Source organism: Coturnix japonica, chromosome 1 (assembly GCF_054131305.1).
Source record: "Coturnix japonica strain WE chromosome 1, WE-NBRP24, whole genome shotgun sequence".
Classification (NCBI taxonomy): Eukaryota; Metazoa; Chordata; class Aves; order Galliformes; family Phasianidae; genus Coturnix; species Coturnix japonica.
The window spans coordinates 67,149,130-67,171,253 of record NC_140663.1 but is presented as its reverse complement, the minus strand read 5'-3'; the positions used below and the strand labels follow the sequence as shown (position 1 = coordinate 67,171,253).

General features: G+C 46.8%; 2 protein-coding genes across 2 annotated transcripts; both read right to left on the bottom strand.

Annotated features, from left to right (window-relative positions):
* Positions 1-18,982: 18,982 nt before the first annotated feature.
* LOC146762490 (E3 ubiquitin-protein ligase PHF7-like) lies at positions 18,983-20,661 on the bottom strand. The gene is made up of 5 exons (XM_085519332.1): positions 20,515-20,661; positions 20,316-20,422; positions 20,042-20,155; positions 19,767-19,885; positions 18,983-19,625 (listed from the first exon to the last, which is right to left on the bottom strand). The coding sequence occupies exons 1-5, from the start codon at positions 20,626-20,628 to the stop codon at positions 19,285-19,287; spliced, it is 795 nt and encodes a 264-aa protein (XP_085375458.1). The 5' UTR covers positions 20,629-20,661; the 3' UTR covers positions 18,983-19,284.
* Positions 20,662-20,846: 185 nt separating this feature from the next.
* On the bottom strand, positions 20,847-21,759 carry LOC146762489 (E3 ubiquitin-protein ligase PHF7-like). The gene is made up of 3 exons (XM_085543585.1): positions 21,441-21,759; positions 21,248-21,349; positions 20,847-20,992 (listed from the first exon to the last, which is right to left on the bottom strand). The coding sequence occupies exons 1-3, from the start codon at positions 21,471-21,473 to the stop codon at positions 20,864-20,866; spliced, it is 264 nt and encodes an 87-aa protein (XP_085399711.1). The 5' UTR covers positions 21,474-21,759; the 3' UTR covers positions 20,847-20,863.
* Positions 21,760-22,124: the final 365 nt, after the last annotated feature.

The following is a 22,124-nucleotide window of genomic DNA, read 5'->3' as shown; positions in this document are numbered from 1 at the left end:
ATTTTTGTGCAATGTGACTGCTGCGTCACATGTCAGAGTTGTTTTCTTAGTTCTTTCCCTCCATGTCCTGAAAGCTTTTCATTAGTCATCTAGGGGAAAAAAAAATATATATACTAGAAAAAAAAGTACTCGAACTCTCTGTATTCATATTCTCATGGTGAATTTTCCTGACTGGATTTTTTTTAGATACAGGCTTTGGATCTGTGCTTAAATTTTGGCAGTAGTGAACAACCAGATCAGGAAATCGTTATTTGTTAAGAAAAAGAAAAGCAGGTCATTTGGGCTTCCAGGTTTGTGGCTCATTTCATTTCCTGGCAGACTGTGTAGCGTTTAGCTTTGGCTCTGCAGTGTGAGCCCTGCATTTCTGGATATCTGGGTCGCTTGCTGTTAGGGGGTCAAGAAACAGATTTAGATTCCCGCTTTCTATCCTTCTAAGTTTAAATAAATCTTCTCTGTTTCTTCTGTGGAGCTCCTGCCACCAAGCAGTCCCTACTGTTTGTGGTAAAATCTCAAGAACAGGTTAAAAGACCTGGAAGTCCCCTTGAAGTTATTTGGAAAACTGAGAGTGTCTAAACTAAATTCTTGTTATCACCCTTGTGATCCTTGAATGGCCTTTTGCATGAACATGTGGGAGATTAATCTTCATGCTATTTTGCATGTACTTGTATGATCCCCTGATGCTATTTCAAGAGTTGGGGTTTGACGTGGCATTTTTAGCTGAAGACCATGTGTTAGAAGTAAACTTCTTGTTAGTCAAAGCTTTTCTCTGTTTCCTGTTTTCCTCCCAAGCCCTCAGTGACCATTTTGCTAGAGAAGCTAATGTACAGAGATGCAGACACACAGCCCGAGCACTGGTTCTAAACTGCCCAGATCCTTGTTCACCTTCCCTCTGAGCTGATTCTAGGCTTTTATAGGTGGATGTTCACTACAAATGCTATACACAGTGTGTAAGGGGAGGCTGGGCTGCATGAATCAGAGCCTTGATAGTCCCTGGCTCAGTTGTATAGTGGTGTCTGACTCACTTAGGCTTGTTTTGGTAGTCCCAGTCATGGATTTCAAAGCAATTGGAACTCCTTGCCCCTATAAGGCACTGTGTATAAACCAGCACTTGCTGTGGTGTTAGTCTGTTCTGGTTGTTGCTATTATTAGTGCTGTGACTGTCCCATAAGGTGATCGGCTCATGTCACAGTCCTAGCAGATGGCTGGCTTGGCTCTCAGAGGTGACTTGCTTTCCCAACAGACACTTCTAAAGAGGTGCTGGGAAATCAACACCATGGTTTGTGTGACTTAAGTCTGGGGTCAGGCAAAGAAAGCACATTCACAGCATCCTTTCTTCCCTTGTTAATTCTCATACAGATGTCGCAATGAATAGATTCAGCTCTGCCAGAGCTATGTAGGTTGGTTTTTTTTCTTGTTGTTTTCTATTGTTCCATAGGTGTTCTGAGTCTCTGTTACCCTTTCAGCCTTATGCTATAAATGGGTTTTTAAACCTCCTGCCTGTCTGGAGTCTCCCCTGACCTGGTACTGACTTCACAAACACCCTACTCGAAACTACTGAGTTTTCAAAATAAACAACAAAATGAGGAAATTCATTTCTACGTGGTGAAATTTGCCATTGTTTTTTGGTTACCTTGGAACAGGTTATCCACACCACTGGTAAACACTGACACAGATTTCCAGGCTTCCCCCCCACTCCCTGCCCTCCACCCCATGCTGGTGCTATTCTCACCCCACATCCTCCCTCATTTTCTCCTATCCTCATGGTTCTCCCATCAGTCAGAGGGTGGGACCAAATGGTTTAATACAGTGGCTCGGAGCACTTTATGCTCTCCCTTGGGTGATATGTGCTCAGGATGGTGGCCTGGAGATACCATGGAGGTAGGAGTTCTTCAGCTTTCTTGAGGTAACTGCTTATCAGCTGTGGTGTGTTTCAAGATTTGTGGACCTACTGGTTTTGCTGAGGTGAGCCCCTTAGGAAGAACACTTGCTGTGCACTGGATGTGGTATCTTCAGCCCAGAGGCCTTGACTATCTCACTTCCCCCTCAGATGTAATGAGGCCCCAGCCTTGAGAGGCATTCCTGCATTTGAGCCATTGAAATAAGTGGGTAGTCTACCTGACTGCTGGGAGAATGTGGCATATTTAAATACAGGCAGACTGGTAATGTGCTACTTAGCTTTGAGGCCCAAAGAGTGAGCTTTATCTTGTGGAGTGTTGAATGGCGCTGACTCTCACTACAGCCAGGAGGATTGGAGGGAGGTTAATGCTCTGATGGGCCAGGCCTCTTTTCCTGTGGAATTTCCCCTGCTTCCCTGCTGCAGGGTTCACTAGAGGCACTTTGGTCAGACCCACTCCACTCCATTGAAATCCATAGGCTTTCACTGTAGCCAGAGCAGCGAGATGGGAAATTATGGCCAGGGTCTAAGGGGCAATGGGAAATCCCTCAGTGTTCTGGCTTTAACCCTCAGCAGCACCAGTTGTTACAACGGCCATGAAGAGTGCATTTTAGTAAGCTAAATATGGCTGTTTATGCAGCAGAATTGGGGAAAGAAGGAAGACAAGTTCTAAGTCTAAAAAGAAAGTAAACTTTTTATTAACAGCCTTATTTAGGCTGGAATTATCATATTAAGTGGTACTGCTCTGTACTACCACAGTACATAGCTGCTAGGGAATTGCGTCAAAGAAAAAGGGAAACAAGACGCAGAGCCAAGGGTCAGCTGCTCCACAAGAAGAAATCATCTTTCCCACATGGAAGCCCATTGGGTTGTACACCTTTACATCTGCCAACCTTCTGTCCATCTCAGTTCACTGGCAGAGAATTAAATAATAACAATCCATTGGAATATTTCAGCAGATATTCAACTATTACTTGTATTACTGTTAGCAACCAGTTGTGGAAGGTGGCCTAGAATGTGATCCCATTGCCTAAGGTTGGTATTGCAACCGTGGCTGCCAAAGAGATGTCTGAGAATTAGGCATCCAGCTGTCATTCAGTGGGATTTGTGCCCTCAGCTCTCTGGCTTCATAGGCTTTAAATATTTCATGTATTATGTAGTGAAGCTGTAACATTTGAATTCTGTGGAAGAAACACTGTCATGGCAAGCAGCAAGGACAGTAATAGCAATGGAAAGTAATACAATATATCAGCAAAGATAACCTAATACTGTCCACTAGAGACACATTAGACATGAATGTAATGTTTTATTGCTATGGAGATTTATTTATTTTTTTTAAAAAGGCTATTGGCAGAACCCTTTTCCACTAAAGCCCAGGGACTGTTCTCTGAGACCTGAAGATCAGCTTTGGCTGAGCTCTGGTTACTGCTGAAAATTCCAGCAGTGGGACAGCAATTACACTCATACAGATCCAACTGCACACCCTCCTAGGGGTCACGGCTGCCGGGAAGGCTTCGTTCTTCATGAGCTTATCAGCCATGGAGAGTGCACTCCAAATATAGCTGTGGGGTTACTGAAGGTATTTTTGACCTGATGGAAGTTAATGGGGTTTTTGGTATCACTGTCTGTCAGGTTATGATTCCATCCTTTGTATTAAAACATATAGGATAGCTTTAACTCTGCAGAAACTTTTATGTAATATGGCAGGATTCCCTCATGCTCTGGAAAAGGAGACTGATACACAGGATGTTTTCATTCTCGATTTTGGGAAAATAGAACAGCCAGAGCTTGTGTCCTTGTGGAAACAGGACTGTCTCATTCAGTGTATCATGTTGTTCCATAATGCCTAGTAAATTTCTGTGTTAAGGTCTGACCTAAGATTATCAATTAAAGTTGTTTTGGTTTTTTTTTTCTATCCGAATCTTATTTTTTATTGGGCTGAATTTGTCTTTTAAACTTTGCTGTGTGTGAGTTTTGGAGGGAGAAACAGAAAGATTAAAGTTGATGCAGTAGTCAAAGGGGATCCCATGGGCAAAGCCATGGTGGGTTGTGTTTTCTTCAGATCAGCAGAAAAGGGGCCTAATTCAGCAGTCGTTAGTGATGCTGGAGGGAAACAATGAGTTGGTACCAGATCATTGAGGTCTACACATGGGCACAAAAGAGGATGGTTTGCGAACAGCTGTTCTGCTGTTGCAACAACAGGGGAAATGCTGAATTTTGTGTAGGGTACCAAAAAAAAAAATCAACTTGGTTATGGCTTGGTAAGTGGAGAAAAAAAAAACAGGGATGAAGAACCTGTAAGTTCCCTGGCAAGGAGGGACAGTTGCTGGTGCCCACAGGCAGCGATGATCTTTGGAGATTCCAGATCCTGGAAACTCCAGGGATGGCAAGCAACTTAATCCCTTTGCAGGGATCTGAGCTTCCCCTTTTAAGGTGAGCTACAGATAAAGGGGGATAGCCTGGAGCTACCCTGCTGATTCATTTAAAATCTCTCCCAATCTGAAATTGAATTAGCAGGTCTGTCTTTTGTTTTCATTCCTGAGTAGAAACAGCTGGGGTGAAGGGAAAAAGCCAGGGGATCCGGGAAGTTGGGGTTAGGGGGGCGATGGGGGTTGTGGGTTGGAATCAAATGAAGCTGCATTGGCCTTACTTTTGGGCAAGTGCTTGAAGATCTCTCTTGCTCTCTCTGCAGGGCTGGATTTCTGCATGCCATCTGTATCTGCGGGCCTCTCATCCCTAACTTTTTATTTTTCAATTTGAAAATGTAGGTCAGTGATGGAGCTTAAGTCACACCATGGTAGAATATGTAGGTCAGGCACTCTGTACCCAGAAAAAAAAAATAGAAAGAAAAGAGATTTTACAGCTGCTTACAGCAGGAAAAGGCCACGCTGGGAATTGGGCTTTTGAATGGGATATCCTCTCCGGATCCAACTGCCCGGGATCTTGTAGCCAAGAATAACAGGAGGATCAGAGAATGGGAAGGGGGAAGGGAATGCAGGAGATCTGACCAGCTCATATGACCCTTCATTAGAGACTTATAAAAAGGGCTGGTACGAGCTCATTTTTCATGGGTTTTAATCCCTCCTTCTTCTGATGCCGAGCCAAGGGTTTTCTGGAGAATCTGAGTCACAAGGACTGCAGCTGGAAAGAAAGGATTGATAGCAGTGGTGCTGCAGGCACAGCCAAGTCTGTGAGCCGGGAGGGGAGTGGTGGAGCCACTGGTTTTCAACAACAAAACAGCTTTCTTTGAAGGAATGGGGAAAGAGAGTGGGAGGAACACACCAGAAATATTAGAAAGGGGAACACAGTTCTTGTCCTTATGTCACCATTTCTGCTTCTGCTCTTGGGAGCAACTCAGGCAGAGGGATTTTATAAATAGAGCTGTGTGTGTGCAGTGGAAGTGTACTTGGTGAATTCATATTAGGCTTAGCCAGAGGGAAGTTTGGTTTCCCAGACTGTATTTTTGCCTGTCTTTAGCTTTATTTGGAAATACAGGGAAATAAGAGGGGCTTTTTTTTAAAAAAAAAAAAATATATATATATATATATAACTTTATTTTTCATCTTATTACATTTAAAAAAAAAAAAAAGTTGTTATGGAAGGTGGAGTAAAGAAAGAGATTTGATGGAGAACTTGCCAGCCACATAGACAAATTAACTTCTTCCCTTCTTCTCTAAACCTATTGTAGCGTCACAGGGAGAGGGTCTGTGCTGAAGCTTGACCTGAGCCTTGTCCCTGGTGCTGCCAAGTCTGATATCTGAGCAGGAGGAGGGAGGAGCTGGATGGATGCTTGCACTCTGGCTCACAGTCAGCTCATTCCCTAGCTGTATGGGTTGGGCTTTTCTTAGGCAGGGGAACATTAAGGCTTCTTGATGTAAAGCAGAATGCTCTTTCCCATTTCCAGCTGGAATTCCGTGTCTGTCTGTCAGAAATTTACTAGCGTTTTTCATAACACATGCTGATGAAAGGCAAGAGGTGCCCATGTCCTGTTACATTCTTCTGCCTGCTCTTTCTGCTCAACAGCCTGGAGTTTTATTCTCTACTGTTGTTTTCCCAGGGTAGGTGGAAGGCTAAAGCTTCTAATGCCTCGTTGGAGTTAGTTTTCTCCCCAGATTCTCTGATGACAAGGCCATTGGCAAATTTAAATCTTGCTAGCTCTGACACTGTATGAATGGGAGAAACATCTCCTGGGGTGTGTTAATCAGAACATGTTTCTCCTCAGTCCTCACTGTAAACTGATGTGAGCAGCTGTTTTCTTTCTACTTCATTACTTTACTTAAGGGGTCTAATGTTGGATATATCACACTGATGGAAAATGACAGTTAGACACAGGCACAGACCTTTCTAGGTGAGCACTTTGTCTGGTGAGCACTGCTTAAAGTAAATGTGCCCCTGGTAGATACGGCTCTTGTCTTCCCTGCTCATGTTTGTTCTACTGCCACCTGAATAAAGGAATACACTTGCTTTAGAGAGAAACAGGAAAGCATTAGCTGAAGCTCTGTCTGGGCATTTTCTGGCTACTTCATTATTTTCTACTGTTTGAAGAAAATTGAATTCATATGGAGGAGGGAACGTAATTGTCCATGCCATTGCAGGTGGTTAAACAAAGTACACCCGAGGCTACAGCCTCTCTTCAATTCAAGGCAGAGCAATCCCTCTTGCTCACTTGCTCTCTCTTCCTTTCTCTGTCCTACTCTTTTCACTGGCCATCCCAGTCTTGGACACTACATACGACTTGATCCGTGTCACAGAAGCAAAGAGGCATAGAATCACACGAGGGCTTATACTGGAAGGTGCACTTCAGAGCAACTGGAGTTGCTACCTGGGCTTTCCTACACTTTGGTTGACTTGTAGCTTCCAGCACCAAGGATAAAGTAGCATTATAACTGATCTTATAGTTTTCAAAACATTAAATTCTATCCCTCTCAAGATCCTGAACCAGCAGCCTGTTTCAGTTGCTAAGGCTTCTGTGGATGTGGAGCTTATTGATGGATGTCTTTTGACTAGCTGTCCCAGATATGTAGTCTCAAGAGTTCAAGCAGACATCTCACTATTAGTTGCATCCTTACGTAACTAAATCCCTTCAAAATGTGGACTCAAACCACTTCTGAAAGTAGCACACAGCCACCTACAGCACTGTTGGTTTACTGGTGATATTCATTAGGGGTCTGTGACTAAATGAATCTGTCCTAAGATATGCAGACTTTTCCGTTTTGCTTTTGTGCCTCATACAGATGTAGAAGTGTAAGAGATTATTCTTTTGCACCACTGTCTCAAGGCTTGCTGATCAGCACTGATGGACACATCCTGGTCAAGGACTGAGAAATCCTTTGTCTAAGGGACACAAATGGACAAGTTCATGCAAGTCCTGGTCAAGGCTGCCAGAATCTTTTGTCTGAAGATTTGCAGGCCAGGTGCAACAAGAGAGATAAGCCACAGTTTCATGTCCATGAAGCAGTCATTTGTGTGGACTTATCTCAAAGGAGATAGATAGCCATCTCATAGGGTACTGCACATGACTCCCCAAGCACCCAGGTAAGCCACATCACAGAAGAAGGAGGATTAAAAATGGACCAACAATCAAGAGGGTAGATGTCTGACATCAGATTCCTCATGACCTGATGCCTGCCTACTGAAAGACTCTCCTGGGCCTGCTTCCTGCCCCTTCCTCCTGGACATGCTCTATTGCTGTGCCCACTTGCTGCCTAAGGTTGGCCACGCTGCTGCTGCTCTACCCCTGCACTTTTGCCTCAGACCATCAGAACAGCGTGCAATAGGACACTGCTGGATCTTGGTGGTGGCTATCCCTGCTTTATGTAATTCTTGCTTCTTTCCTATCTTTTCTATCAGCTGCTTTCCTTTCCCCATCACCCTAATTCGTAACAGTCGCTGGCCTCCCCTTCCCCATCTCCCTGATATATTAAGATTTGTAATAAACTGTCTGGACCAACATTTGAGCTGTTTCTTAATCTCACGTCAGGTATACATATGTCAAAGAACCTCCTCTCCCTCTGATAAACTGGAGCAAGACAAAGAGGTAATACCAACTACCACATTCTCCACTGGACAAACTGGGGCAGGTGTCCCCTCTCAGTTGCTTCATAGTGTCTTTTCTCTCTTTATGTCCTGCTGGTTTTGGGAAGGTCGCTGAGCAAATCAAATCTTTAGAGAACCGCTCATAGGTTCTTTGGGTTAAATTTACTGCACACAATGATCTGTACTGCATTATTTATGCTCTAATACCCCTCTTCCATGGGCAGGGACACCTTTCACTAGATGAGATTGCCCCAATGCCCCACCCAACCTCTTCCACTGATGGGGCATCCAGAACTTCTCAGGGCAGCCCGTTCCACTGTTTCTCCACTCCCATAGTGTGGGAGTTCTTCCTTACACCTAATCTAGATTTACCTTCTTTCAGTTTAAATTGTCCCCCCTTCCACTACAGGCCCTGAGGAAAAGTCTCCATTTTTCTTATAAGCTTCCTTTATGTATAAAAATGCTGCAATAAAGAATTCTCACAACCCCCCCGCCCCCCTCCCATGATACTCCACCTGAACTGTCACAAGACCATGGGGCCAGATGGAATCCATCTAAGGGTGCTGTGGGAGCTAGCAGCAGTGATTACAAAGCTACTTTCCATCATCTGCCAGTGTTCCTGGTCAACCAGAGGGGTCTCAGAGGATTGGAGGCTTGCCAATAAGACTCCCATATACAAGAAAGATCATAGGGAGGATCCAGGGAATTACAGGCCTGCCAGCCTGATCTCAGTGCCAGAAAAGGTTATGGAGCAGATCATCTTGAGTGAGATCACATGGCATATGCAGGATAACCGGAGGATCAGGCTCAGTCAGCATGGATTCATGAAAGGCAGGTCCTGCTTGACCAACCTGATCTCCTTCTATGATCGAGTGACCCACCTGGTTGATGAGGGAAAGGTAGTCGATGCTGTCTACCCAGACTTCAGCAAGGCTTTTGACACTGTCTCCCACAGTTTTGTTCTGGGGAAGCTGGCAGCCCATTGCTTGGGTAGGTACACTCCTTGCTGGGTATGGAGCTGGCAGGAGGACCAGGCCTAGAGAGTGGTGGTGAATGGAGTAAAATCCAGCTGACATCTGGTCACAAGTGATGTTCTCCAGGGGTTGGTACTGGGACCTATGCTATTTGATATCTTTATTGATGACCTACATAAGTGCATTGAGTGCACCCTTAGTAAGTTTGCAGATGACATCAAGCTGGGAAGAAGTGCTGATCTGCCTGAGGGTAGGATGGCCCTGCAGAGGGATCTGGATGGACTGCATCCCTGGGCTGAGGCCACTGTGACAGAGTTCAACAAGACCAAGTGCTGGGTCCTGCACTTTGGCTGCAAAAACCCCTCTTGGGCACAGGGGCTCCAGCCATCTCTACATCCCATGCATGGGATCCCTTTGATGAGAGAGTGGTAAGCATGTACCAAGAGGATTGGGGAAGTCTCCACTGTCCCCTCTCAGCTTCCTGCAAACGGAGCCACCTGGACAGGGAGCCGCTATTGTCTCTGGGGCAGAACCAGTTGCAAAGCCACATGAAGGGTTGAGCAGCAATGAATCCCAGTTGGGCTAGGTGTGGTTGTCAGATTATTCTGACAACAGGTGCTATAACTGAACTTGGGGGTTGACCCTTGGTAAAACAACATAGACCTGAGGGATCATAGCCAGCTTCTTCCACTACCTGAAATAATTTTCTCCAGCAGGTGGGTAACATGTACAATGGTACCTCCAGATATGCTTTTGGTGACATTTGTATCTCATGTAACTTAAAATCTAGGCTTTCTTTTTTTTTTTTTTTTTCAGATTCAGTTTTAAAAAGCTTTCTAATACCACAACTTATCTGAATTTAAAAATTATCTGCTTTGCTGCTTCTACTGCCACAACACCAACATCTGCCTCTGATGTCACTGTCATAGGAAGCATTTCTTTTGGAGCAGACCTCATATGTTACAAATTATGCTGCATATAAGTGCAAAGAGGATGGGTAATCCACAGACAACCTACCAATTAATACATTTACACATCACACCAAAGAGGCAGATCTTCTGCAGGCAAACAACAGCTGAGGTCCTGTTCAAAGACCTCCTACCCACTGATTTCATCATCGTAATGCTAAAAGACCCCTGGACCAAAGTGCAAATGGAAGCCATAGGGGTTGCTTCAAGTTATTCTCACTAACTTTGTAGCCCTGTTCCATGGCCAGCAGCTGGGTAGCTATCATCCAGACAAGCTCATTCACTCTTTTCTGAGTTGAAAAAATAGTAGGAAAGACACAAGTATCCTGGTGAGAACCAACAAGTGATTTTAACACTGAGTTCTTGTGTCTTGCTGTCAAAAAAAGGTTTGTATACACATGCTCTTTGCAAAGTCAGTCTTGATCTTCTGCAGCCTAAAATAGAGGGTGGTTTTTTTTCTGACATCACTGTTACCACTGTTGAGGGTGTAATTCTTTGATTTGCATTTTGTGCACCCATCTCAATCTCTTTTTCAGTTGCTGTTTAGACCCCCAGGAACTCCTGGTGGGGAACACTGCTGGACACTGTCTGGAACAGAAGAACCCCACAGAGGTCAGTGCAGAGAAATGCAAAGGCTGGTAGCAGAATTGGCTGCTGGTTCCTGGTGTCTTAGCACTTAAAGTCAGAGGCAGCTGTTTTTACACAGCCTGTTCATACTAGTTCTTTACACCAAATGACTGTACAGCCTGGAGGGGAGTGGAGGCAGAGGGTGTGCAAAGTGCTATGTCAAGACACTGTGAACATGGCAGTGTTTGAGCTCTCCTTAGCCTCAGCAGTGTGTGTGTTCCTCCAAGCTTTGCAAAGGTCTGCACAAAGCTACGAAGCTGCCCCTGCAGACAGGCATGTGGTGAAGGCAGAAGGCATGGGTAGGACCCCAAAACTGTGCAGAGGATTGGGATATTCCTACTGTGGAATGACTCATTCATTAATCAGTTAGGAAAGTGTTAAGATTTAAGGTCTATCTGAGAATTTCTGCAGATGTTTATTAAGAAAAAGGTTTTGCCTGGCTAGTGAGAGAGGAAGGCTGCGTGCTGCTGCACTCAGTATTTGGTGTTAAATATCAGAGCTCTGATCTAAACTCTACTAAATGCTGTTTCTGAACTCAAAGGGGTTACAGCTATTTGTACCAGTAAGCGGGAAATCTGCTTTATAAACACTGGAATGATGTATGAAATTTTATATGTTCGTGTTTTCAGGCTGGCCACAATCACTATGTTTTCTTACATTTTTCAGCCTTTAGGTGATCAAACCAATTCTTCACACCTTAATGGCAGAATAAATCAGAATTTTCTATACTGCAAAGGTAAGCAGTTAGGTTCAGCATGTAGTATTTCAGACACTGGCATTCACACACTGGCACACAGTCTCCAACAGCCAGGGACATTCCTCATGTATTTAGGCACAACAGGGATTTTCCATACTATAATCCCATGTATGCAGTGTAGATGATGATGGCAAGTCATACCAGAAGTCATGCTTCCTGCCTGCCCATTCCTGAACCATTGTATCATACAGCTGGAGGCATCAAACATCCCCTGCCACGTAACCTTATGGTACTTCCTCTTTGCTCTTGAAGGCACCTGCAAACCCTAACATAGAGAAATACAACTTCATCCTCCACAGCTTTGTACTGTAGAACTCTTCTACCTTTGTATGAAACAAATGTGAAAGACTTCATTGCTGTATGTTCTGGTCTGACCATGATTCTTCTGACCAGTTTGATTAATTACGGTAAATGAGTTGGCTCCAAGCTTGCCAACAATTATGTATATTAGTAGTTAATTAAAAGCACATGATTACTTTACACTGAAGTTCATAAAAAGCTCAGGCAGGCATGTTCAACCTGGCCCAGTCTGCAGCTACTTCCTGCCTTGCACCATCAAGGCAGCAGCTCTTCACCATCAAGTGCCCTGGCCCAGCCCCAGGAATGCACCTATCAACTCAGCAATAACCAGCTGGCATGGCACAGTGCAGTGCTAACTCAAACTATGGCAAACGATTTTATGCACTTGCATTAATGCATTTAGACACATTGGCTAAACACCGTCCTGTGAACTGCGAAAAATATCCATCTGTGCATATAAAATATTTCAAATTAACCTAAGTTTTGTCACTTATATATATTAACTACAGTATGAATTTTATGAGGGCTGCTCCAAAAGTAATGCCTCCTATTTTATTTGGTTGTCCTGCAGTGTCAGAGGTGAGTGTTGGTGGTATGGCAGTAGAAGTTGAACCTTCACAGCAACATCCCATTAAATTTTGTTGCCATGTGACAGATGGCAGCAGAGGGGCAGTCAGACAAAATGGCATCTGACATGGAAGTACGTCTGAAGCAAAGGTGTGTCACTGAATTCCTTCATGCAGAAGAAAAACGGCATCCACTGACATTCATCAGTGCTTTGGAGACCAAATAATGGATGTGAGCACAATGAGGCGGTGGGTGGTATGTTTCAGCAATGGCAACAATGAAAGACAAGCCACATTCCGGATGACCAAGTATAGCTGTCACAGCATGAATGAAAAGCATCTTGATCAGCTCATCTGTGCAAACTGGCTAATGGTGGTAACTATACTGAAAACTGGCATTTTGTAGCAGATAATTTGCTCTATCAAATAATATCATGGTGCTCTTTGCATCTGTTATAGCTTCAATGGAAATAAATAGGAGACATTACTTTCAGAGCAACCTATGTACCTGGACTGGGGTTCCCAAGAAGCCAGAAGTTTTGCCTCAGCAAAAGCAACACATTTCAGATCTTTGGTTATATTTAAATAAATACATAGGGGAACTTCCAGGATCAGCTGTAGCAGGCATTTCGGAGCTGAGGAATTTTCTCTGTTAGGAAGATAATATCTAAATGATCTAATTATAGCTACAGTTCAGCATGCAAGATACAAGGGAATTCCCCACAATTACTCTTTAGTAGCTGCTGCTTCAAAGCTGAGGCCTGAACAATGACCTGCCTGCTAATTTGTGTTTACTACAAGACTGTCAAGCTTCAGACTTTCCTGTTGGTAAAAAAAACCCAAATCCTCCCTTGCTGACCTATCCCTTTTTTGTCTTGTACTCAGAAAAATCTGCATTGGGAGTGGACGTGGCACCTCAAACTGAAGCGAGCCATTTCCCTGAGCATACACTGGTGGTCTTGGAAAGAAAAGATCATGGAAATAACAATAATTTTGATCACCCAGTTGACATACTGGAAGACTAGAATGCATCTTGGGCATACAGAACATTAGACCATGTATTTATATATTTATATATATATATATATATATATATATACACACACACCCATGTATGTATATATATATACATGTATGTATTATATATATATACACACACACATGGCAACCCATTCAGTACTCTTGTTCAGCTTTTCTTGCTCATCTTTAAATGATATGGATTTATTTCTTTCCCATCTGAAATGTTTTCATGGACTAAGTTACAAAACTGGTGAAGAAATGCCAAACCTCCAAAAGATTTAAGAAATCAATCATAAATACAACTCAGGTTCTTAGATCTGAGGTTTTAATCTAAATTCATCCACCATCACGTCCTGGATGAAAACATCTTTTTCTGCCCTACAAATACAGTTGTCTGCCCTGTACTGTGAAAGAGTATGTCTCCTTCTTTCTTACCTTCTTTCTTACAGCCTGGCTTTAGAAAGGCCGCTTATCTGGTCTCCCCAGAGCTTTCTCTTCTCCAGACTGATGCAGCTATTCTATTAGAGGTAGAAAAAAAGAGCAGGTAGAAGCTGGATTCTGCTCCCATGGAGCATATAACCCTATTAGGGTTTTATACTTCAATTGCATTTGTATCTCTGTTGGATGTAAAGATTGCATTACCCCATTTAGTATCCAAGCAAACAAAAGGTAATGGTATAAGCCCCACCTGGCCAGATACAATATTCAATGCATATGTGAATAAGGCCATTAATGTGCCAGGAAGGCTTTATAATGGAAATTTGAGGCAGCTACAGGTGATTTGAAATCAAAGAAAAGACACTTTACTCAGTGAGCTTACTAAAACGTAGTTGCAGTTCAGTATCAGCTGATGATCATTTCTTTTAGATAAGCAGCCATCTGTCACGAGCCACGTGCCTTCCTCAAATAAAAGTCCCCATAGGCAGCCTGTGTGCCTTGTGGTTTGCTCAGCTTGAGGCAGCAATGTGCTGTGTGAGGAGCAGTGGAAAAGGGGACTTACTGAGTCACTTGTGCCCACTGTGGAAAAGACGTGATGTGACCTGTTTGTTGCAGGACTCCTTGTAAGATGCATGTACAACAGACCTAAATATTAAAGTGTTTCCCTTTTCAAAGCCTTTCAATGCCACCCAACTGTGACAGCTTGCCACGGCAACGGAGGACCTTCTGCTAGAGGCAGCAGGGCTCATAGCTTGAAATGAATGTGACAGCAGCGCAAGTGTCTGCTGATATGACCATGGTATCCCTGATAAGGGGCAAAGCTTTACTCTTTCAGAGCTTCTCAGCTCCTCTCTGCCTTTACTCCTGCCCCCATCAGAGAACACAGGTTCCACTGATGTTTCCTCCAGAAATTGTAACAGCATTTCTGTCCTTGGTGGTCTGTAAAGGTGGTTAACATAAATATGTTAACAAAGATGATGGTAGATAATCAAAGGTTATTAGCAAAGGAAAACTCACCAATGTCAATGCCTTGACCAGAAAGCTGAGACAGTCTCCACTGGGGAACAGTCTCAAAGAGATGCTGCCTCAGTGGTGGTCAACCCTTAAATGAGGTCTAGAGGAGGTGGAGTCGAGCTCCACCCCTTCCAGGAGCACAGCTAAATTACTCTCACCTGTGCTCCCGCAGCTGACCCAACACTTGCCTCAGCTGATTAATCAGAGGTTCAGGCTGTGATTTCCCATACAGTGGTCACATCGCTTCGTGAGCATTCTTCTCCTGAGGAATCTAAATGCTATGGACAAGTTTTCTTAGCTCAGCTTTGCCAGACGATTTGATGTTTATTTCACACTGGAAGATCTGCTTGTGCCTCATTTAACTGCTTAAATAACTCAAGACTGAGCAGTATGCCTCTGCAGTACCTGATAGTACTCAGGATTGCTCAGCCAGGTCTCAGTTTCAGATGATGAATTGCAGTGTGCATTTTAGGTGCTTGTTAAGAAGCATTTTAGGATCATGAGAGCAAGGGGCAGCTTGGCACCCAAGCACAACTGAGAGCCCCAGCACCTTCAGCCCCAAACCTGCCTTTAATAAGTTGCTGTTGGCAGAGCTGGGCACAGATCTGCTGCCAAGTGCAGCAGTAGTGCTTAGAGGATTGCGGGCAATGGCAGTCAGCATGTTGAATCTGCTCAGTACAGATGGATTTGTAAATCAGGGCTGAATGCTGCTTCTCTGCTGTGAGCTGACAGCTCAAACAAAACATTTTCTCTCTGAGCTGTTTGTAGCTAGTAGCTGCTCCAGACAGACACAACATCCATTGCCAAAGACCTTTACTATGGCACTTGACTTACACCTCCTATTTTGTGATCCTGCCAGTTCACCGGGGATCCTTCAGTAGTAGTAATCTCAGTAACGATCAGTGCAAACAAAACCAGAAGAGTTTTTCAGCATGGCTCATACCTTTGTCCTGAATGACTGGCTGTACACCGGTGAGTACTGGTGAGGACTGTACTTTGCTCCAGTTACCACCAACCCGGTGCAGAGCAGAATCCTAAGACCTGAATCACTTGCAGGGAGATTACAGAGTCAGAGTCCAGTCCTGTATGAACAGGTCAAGATAAAGAGTCAGTATCTACACTGGGGAATTCCACTGGTAGAAATGATCTCACTTGTCTGTATTTGAAATTTGCCCTGGTGCAATACAGCTGCAGTGGACTGGAGTGAGACAAACTCAAGAGCAGGAGGGCCTGGTTACTAGGGCACTGGGGCTGAGGAGTTTCTGGGTGACCTTGGACAAGTCACTTAGACATCCTGGTTTGTGTTCCCTGTGAGATAGTGGGTAAACAGAGCTGCCTCACCTCACAGTGTATGGGATAAACACTTTAGAGATGGTAAATTACTGTGAGCAGCACAGCATCCAATAGCAGGGCCTGAAATCTAGTTGTCACACAAGCCTCAAGTGCATCACAGCATTTAGCTCTCCTGTAGTGCTTAATTTCTTGTATGAATTTCAGATGACATACCAAACATCACTGGCATTAATTCTTGGAGTATTTCTGGGAGTTATTAGTCCCAATGTATAGTGAAATTTATAGTGAGGAAGTGACTTCCTGGATAGAAAGGTCAGACTCAGGTATTTTGTGCAGGAAAACAAAGCTATTCACCTTTAGGACTTTACTGCAGGGCTCTCTCTGCCTGACATCTAGATATTGTTATTAACCCCAAGGTTTTCACACATGAGCTTCCCCCCCCCCCCAAGTGTGAAGACCTTCATCCCTACCTGGCTGGTCCACAGAAACCAAGTCATTCCTTTTGCTTGCATATACCCTAATTATATGAGGACAAAGGCCTTATTACTGAAATACTTGTTTTCTTGCACTGTCATCCATTTTCTGCTGCATGTGCAGAAAAGCAGGTATATTACTTCACAAAATGTCCCATTAAAATAAATTTTAAAAATAAATAAATAAATAAATAAAGGCAAGAAGAACCATATGCCAGCAAAAATGGGCAGGAAAAGTAGATTATATCTTCATCCTGGACTATGGTCTCTCATGGAGGAAGCAGTGGGGTGGTGAGGGGAGCAGCATTATGTTTAGTGCACAGCAGGGGAAGGCAGGCAGGCCCTGACCTGATACTCCTCGCTAACACATCTCTCCAGAGCTGCGGTTACACAGTATATCACAAGGAGGAAAGAAAAAAAAACAGAAGTTTTTTTTTTTAATATCAGCCATCTGCACTTCCTCCATTTTGGTCAGAACTGCAAACAACAATATCAGAATCATCATGTTGGCTGTATTTTTAGTAAACAGCAAGAGTCTTGTGTGAACTTGTTCCTCCTCACCTGGTTGTTGTCCTTGTCCTTGTTCCCTGTGCATACAGTAGATATTATCGAACTGTCTGATACTTATCTGAGAACCTTTGTTTGAGGTTCTGGACAGAGTAGCTTGACTGTAATACTGCAGGCCTAGGGCTGACCAAAGAGACAACTGCTCCTTAGGTCAGGGGAATGTGTTAAGTGCTTCTCCAGGTTAGGATTCCTGGACTTCCAGGAATTGCCTTGCAGTTGGGTCACGAATAGCTCAATACACAATAGCTGTCAAAGGATGATGAGGACATTCACAAGGGAATATGGGAAAAAAAATAGAAAGTGAAGAGTAAATAATGTTCTCAAAGGTTTCAGAAAAATAGACATATGCATTCCTCAGAACATTGCAAATGTGGATAGCAAGATCCTTCTGCTACTGTCTGGGGAGAAATGGGGACAGGGGTGGAAAATATATTGGAAAATGTATTTTCATTCCATTCTTAGGCGTGGCTTAAGAGGAAACAACTGTAGACTTTTATCTGACACTGTTCAAGAGGATTTCTCCTGACATCTGTGTTCAGAAATTGCAGCTGAGTTCTTCCTTCTGCTGCACAGAAGGGAAAAGCCTGCTGGTACTAAGGAAATACAAACAGTTTTGGTCTCTTCTGTTTCCTGAATCACTTTATTTTAGTTGGAGATGCCACTTAAATATCCTCTCTGATTTTGTAATAGTACATGTACACACAGCCCTGGCATTTCTGCAGCAGAGGGTGACTGAAGAAGTAACACTGAAGCACGGCAGGGGCTCATCTCTGCACCAGCTCTGAAATGGAAACATCACTTTCCTGGCCTTCATTTTTTCCTGTTATTTTTCCACCTTGTTTCCCCAGTTCAGAGTGACACCTAGTGTCACTGACCCCAAGAAACAATGGGGAGAAACCCCATTTGTGCTGCTGTGGGACCCAAGGTGAGAGCTGAGGTAGTCTCTATCTATGGCAATGTTCAGAGCTCAGTTACATCCCCTTAGGACAGCACTCAGCAGGGCTTTTCTCCTTTTCTCTTCTGTGATGTCACAGGCACACGCTTTACTTTAAGATCTGCTATGTTTAGACCCAGAAATGGGTCTTAGACTTGGACAGGGCATAGCCTTAGGCTACAGAATTTTGTCAAGAGGGCTTAAAGGAGGACCTTGGCTTGCAGCTTGTAGAAGTTCTGTGTTCCCGTCCCTTCAGAGGCCTGATCCAGCTCCTTCTGAAAGTGATGCGAAGCTTTCAGCAATTTTAAGCATGACCCAGACTAGTACTTAATAGAACTGGATTTCGTCTCCCTGTTTATAGAACGATAGAACCATAGAATGGTTTGGGTTGGAAAGGCTCTTTAAGATAATCTAGTTCCAAACCCCTTTCTATAGGCAGGGACACCTCCCACTAGACCAGGTTGCTCAAAGCCCCATCCAGCCTGGTGCTGAACACCTTCAGGGTGGGAGCATTCACTGCATTTCCGGACAACCTGTTCCAACGTCTCACCACTCTCCCTTCTTCTTAATATCTAGGCTAAATCTACCACCTTCCAGCTGAATGCCATTTCCTCTCATGCTGTTGCTACATGCCCTTATAAAAATTTCTTCTCCAGATTTCCTGTATACCCCCTTCAGGTAATGGAAGGCTGCCATAAGATCCCCCAAAGAGCCTTCTCTTCTCCTGGCTGAAGAGCCTCAGCTCTCTCAGCCTGTCCTCATAGAAAAAGTGCTCCAGCCCTCTGAACATCTTCATGTCCCTCCTCTGGGTCTGCTGCAACATTTTGGTGCCCTCCTTGGGTCAAAGGCCCCAGAACTGGAGGCAGTGCTCCGGGTGAGGTCTCACCATTGTGGAATAGAGGGGCAGAATCACCTGCTTCCCCCTGCTGGTCATGCTTCCCTTGATGCATCCCAGAACACAGTTGGGTTTCTTGTCAGGAACATCACCTAAACTAAGGCTGACTTTGCATTGCCTTCCATGTGAGTAGTAGTGAAGGTAGGTGAGTATCCAAAACCCATCGGATACTTGCGTCATGGAATTAAGACTGGCAAAGACCTCCAAGGTCATCATGTCCATCCCCCCCCCCAGCCCACTGCCCGCGTCCCTCAGTGCCACATCCCCACGGTTCTGGAGCACCTCCGTGGACGCTGACTCCCCTAAAGCTGCCCAGCTCGGGAAGGGCAGAGCAGAAGAAAACTGACAGTGGTATGATGGAATTCAGTTTTATTGGGATGGATTCAGATGAGTTGATGACTTTGTGTAGGGAACCTGCTTTGGCAGGGGGGTTGGACTCGATGATCTCTACAGGTCCCTTCCAACCCCTACAATTCCGTGATGACTTTGGATAGGAAGCGGAGCTTGGACGCGGCTGTTCCTACGGCATCAGCGGGGCCGGCTGGTGATGCGCCGGGCCCGACGTGGTGCCCGGGAGCGGCTCCGCCCCTGGGCTGGCCCTCGCCGCCTGGACCGGCTCCTAAGGCGTCTTCGGGGCTGGCTGTCGGTGTCTGCAGCCCGACGATCGAGGGGCGAGCGGCTTCGAGTCCGCGCCCGCCCCGGCTGCCCGGAGAGCAGCTCAGGCACCTGGGAAGTGGGATCCGGCTCCGACGGTGCCTGGCTGGTGGTGTCGGAGCTGCTGCTCTGCTGTCCTGCGGAGCTTTGGGACGGCCCCGGTCCCTGCTGGCTGGCGGTGTTGGGGCCAGCGCTGTCCGAGTTGGTGCCGGAGGCTGTAAGGAAAGACAGGAAGGTGAGCGGGACAGATCTCCAGCCCCGTGGTGGGACGGGCTCCCATCCGTCGTGGGCCAGAGGGACTGGAGCGAGGCCTCGCCTGGCCCCAGCCCGGCAGCACGTGGCTGTTGGCCTCTTACCGGTGCCCTCTCCAGCACAGCTGGCGCACTCCCAGCTGGTGGTGCTGGGACTCAGGTTGGAGCACAGTCGGTGCGTGCCTTGTGCAGCGCAGGAGCTGCAGAGGAGCAGCTCCCAGGGCCTGTGGAAAGCAACGGGTTGTGGCCGTGAGGACAAAGTGCCCTGAGCCAGGGAGTGCCCGGCACAGCTCTGGTGCTCGGTCTGTGCTCCCGCAGCTCCCTCTGTGGTGAGGCTGCGATGCCACGCAGAGCCCCAGAGGGCAGCTGAGGTCACTCACCCCTCTCCCTCTCTCTGCTCCCTGCCATGGGGGTGACGGCAGTCGCTGGCATCGCAGTGTCTGTGCCGAACTCCCAGTGCTGCGTAGGCACGGTTGCGCTCCCACTTGGGTTTCCTGCCAGAGAAGAGTGGGAATGTGATGAGCTCTGAGTGCCAAGAGACTAAGACTGAACAAAGCCATCCCTGCAGCTAAGGGCCAGGCCTGCCGGGGCAGTCCTTGGGCAGGCACAGCTCTTCTGCCCTCCCGTCTCGAGAGCTGGCTGAAAGACACCAACCTGACTGGGATGTAGATCCCCAAGTTGAGCATCTCCTGTACAAAGCTCTCTCTGTCTCGGCAGAGAGGGCATTGGAAACAGCGAAGCCCAGCGCTCCTGGCCATTTTCTGCAGCAGAAACACAAGTAGCGCTGAGTGTGAGCCGGGCCTGGTGCTGCTGAGCGCCTGCGGTGCCCGCGGGGCGAGGGGAGGGCTCCTACCTGGATGCAGGCCCGGTGGAACCAGGCGTGCTGGCAGGCTGGGCACACCATGGTGACATATGACCTGCTGTCACCCACGGGCTCCAAGCAGATGATGCAGGTGGTGTCCTGCATCGGTGCTGTCTCCACTGGCTGGTGTGGGAGGTGCTCCCAGCAGAAGGACCTGGGGGAAGATGGAAGGGATGGGCGAGGTGAGAAGGGCTGCGAGGAGGGCAGAGGAACAGGAAGGAGCCCCAGGCCTTGGCTCTGGCTCTGTCAGGCTGCTGGGAGGCGTCACAGCGCGTTCCTCGCTGCTTTGGCTGGTGCTGACAGCAGGGGTTGGAGGCCCACAGGTGACAGCTGGGAGCCCTTACCTGTGGTCTCCAAAGTGTTGGGTGACACATTGACCCTCTCGGGCGCAGGGGAAATGGAAGCTCCGCGTGCAGCCCGGCTCTGCGCAGGTGACGCTGGCCCCCATTTTGCCGCAGATGAAGCAAAGCTGGAAAGAGCAGAGCAGCCCCATCAGCTGCAGGCTCAGGGCCTACGCAGCGGGCCCCGCACCTCTGGGCAGGGCGCAGGATGCGGGCAGGGCTGGGTGGCACTGTGCAGAGGTGCCTGGTGAACAGGGCTGGTCTGCAAGAGTAGGAATTTCTCCTGGACCTGGGAGGAGGGGCTGGGATTGCTTTCTGGGGACCAGGCTAAGCTTGCCATGCCTCTCCTGTCACCAAGCTCCCTGTTCTGGTCCGGTGCTCACCTTCTGCGCTGCCACCCTCATCAAGTCAATGAGGTGTTCAATGTGGAAAAGCCCCCTGTTTTGGCTGTCTATGCCATGTTGGCAAAGACCGTTGGCAAATCCCTGTACAGGAGGAAAGAGTGTGATTTAGTTAATGCAGAAAGGAGGGAACCACTGGTTGGAGGAAGGTGTCAGGAGCCACGAGGGAACTCACCACACAATATGCATGGAAACACAGCCCATACATCTCGTATCTCTTGCCGAAGATGGATGGCTTGTCATCCACTCGGCCACAGAGCACGCATGCTGGAGAGGAGAGAGTAACAGTCGTGAGTGCCTTGTGGAGCCAGGTGCCCCCGGGGGCTGTCCCAGGGGCTGCTCTGTGCCGGCTGTGCCAGCTGAGGGGCAGGGCTGGAGGCCGTGGAGGGGAAGGGGCACCGTAGGCCTAGCAGTGCCAGTGGGCAGCCACAGCCCAACCGCAGCGCCCCTGGCCAAGGAGCAGAGGGGCCCTGCCTGCGGCAGATGGGAGCCCCTGCGTGCCCCCACCTCCTCTCTCCACTGCAGGCAGACCACCAGCACCCCTCTGCCCCATGGCGGCGGGGAGCTGCATGGAGGGATACTCTGCTCTCACCTAGCTCAGTCGAGCCAGCAGCCTCCTGTGTCCCCTCGGACATCGTGTGAATCAACAGCGAGCACTCACAGAGTCTCTGTCCCAGCAAAACCAGGCTTTGTCCTCTGTGTGCCAACCTATGGGAGAAGCAAGACAAGGATGAGTTGGCAGCTCAGGCTGTCGAGCGCTGGGGAACCCTCCTCCCTCCCTCGGCAGCCTCAGGCAGCCCCTTCCTCCCTGCTCACCTCACAAGTCACACTGAGCTGGGCCTGAGCCCTGCAGCCTCAG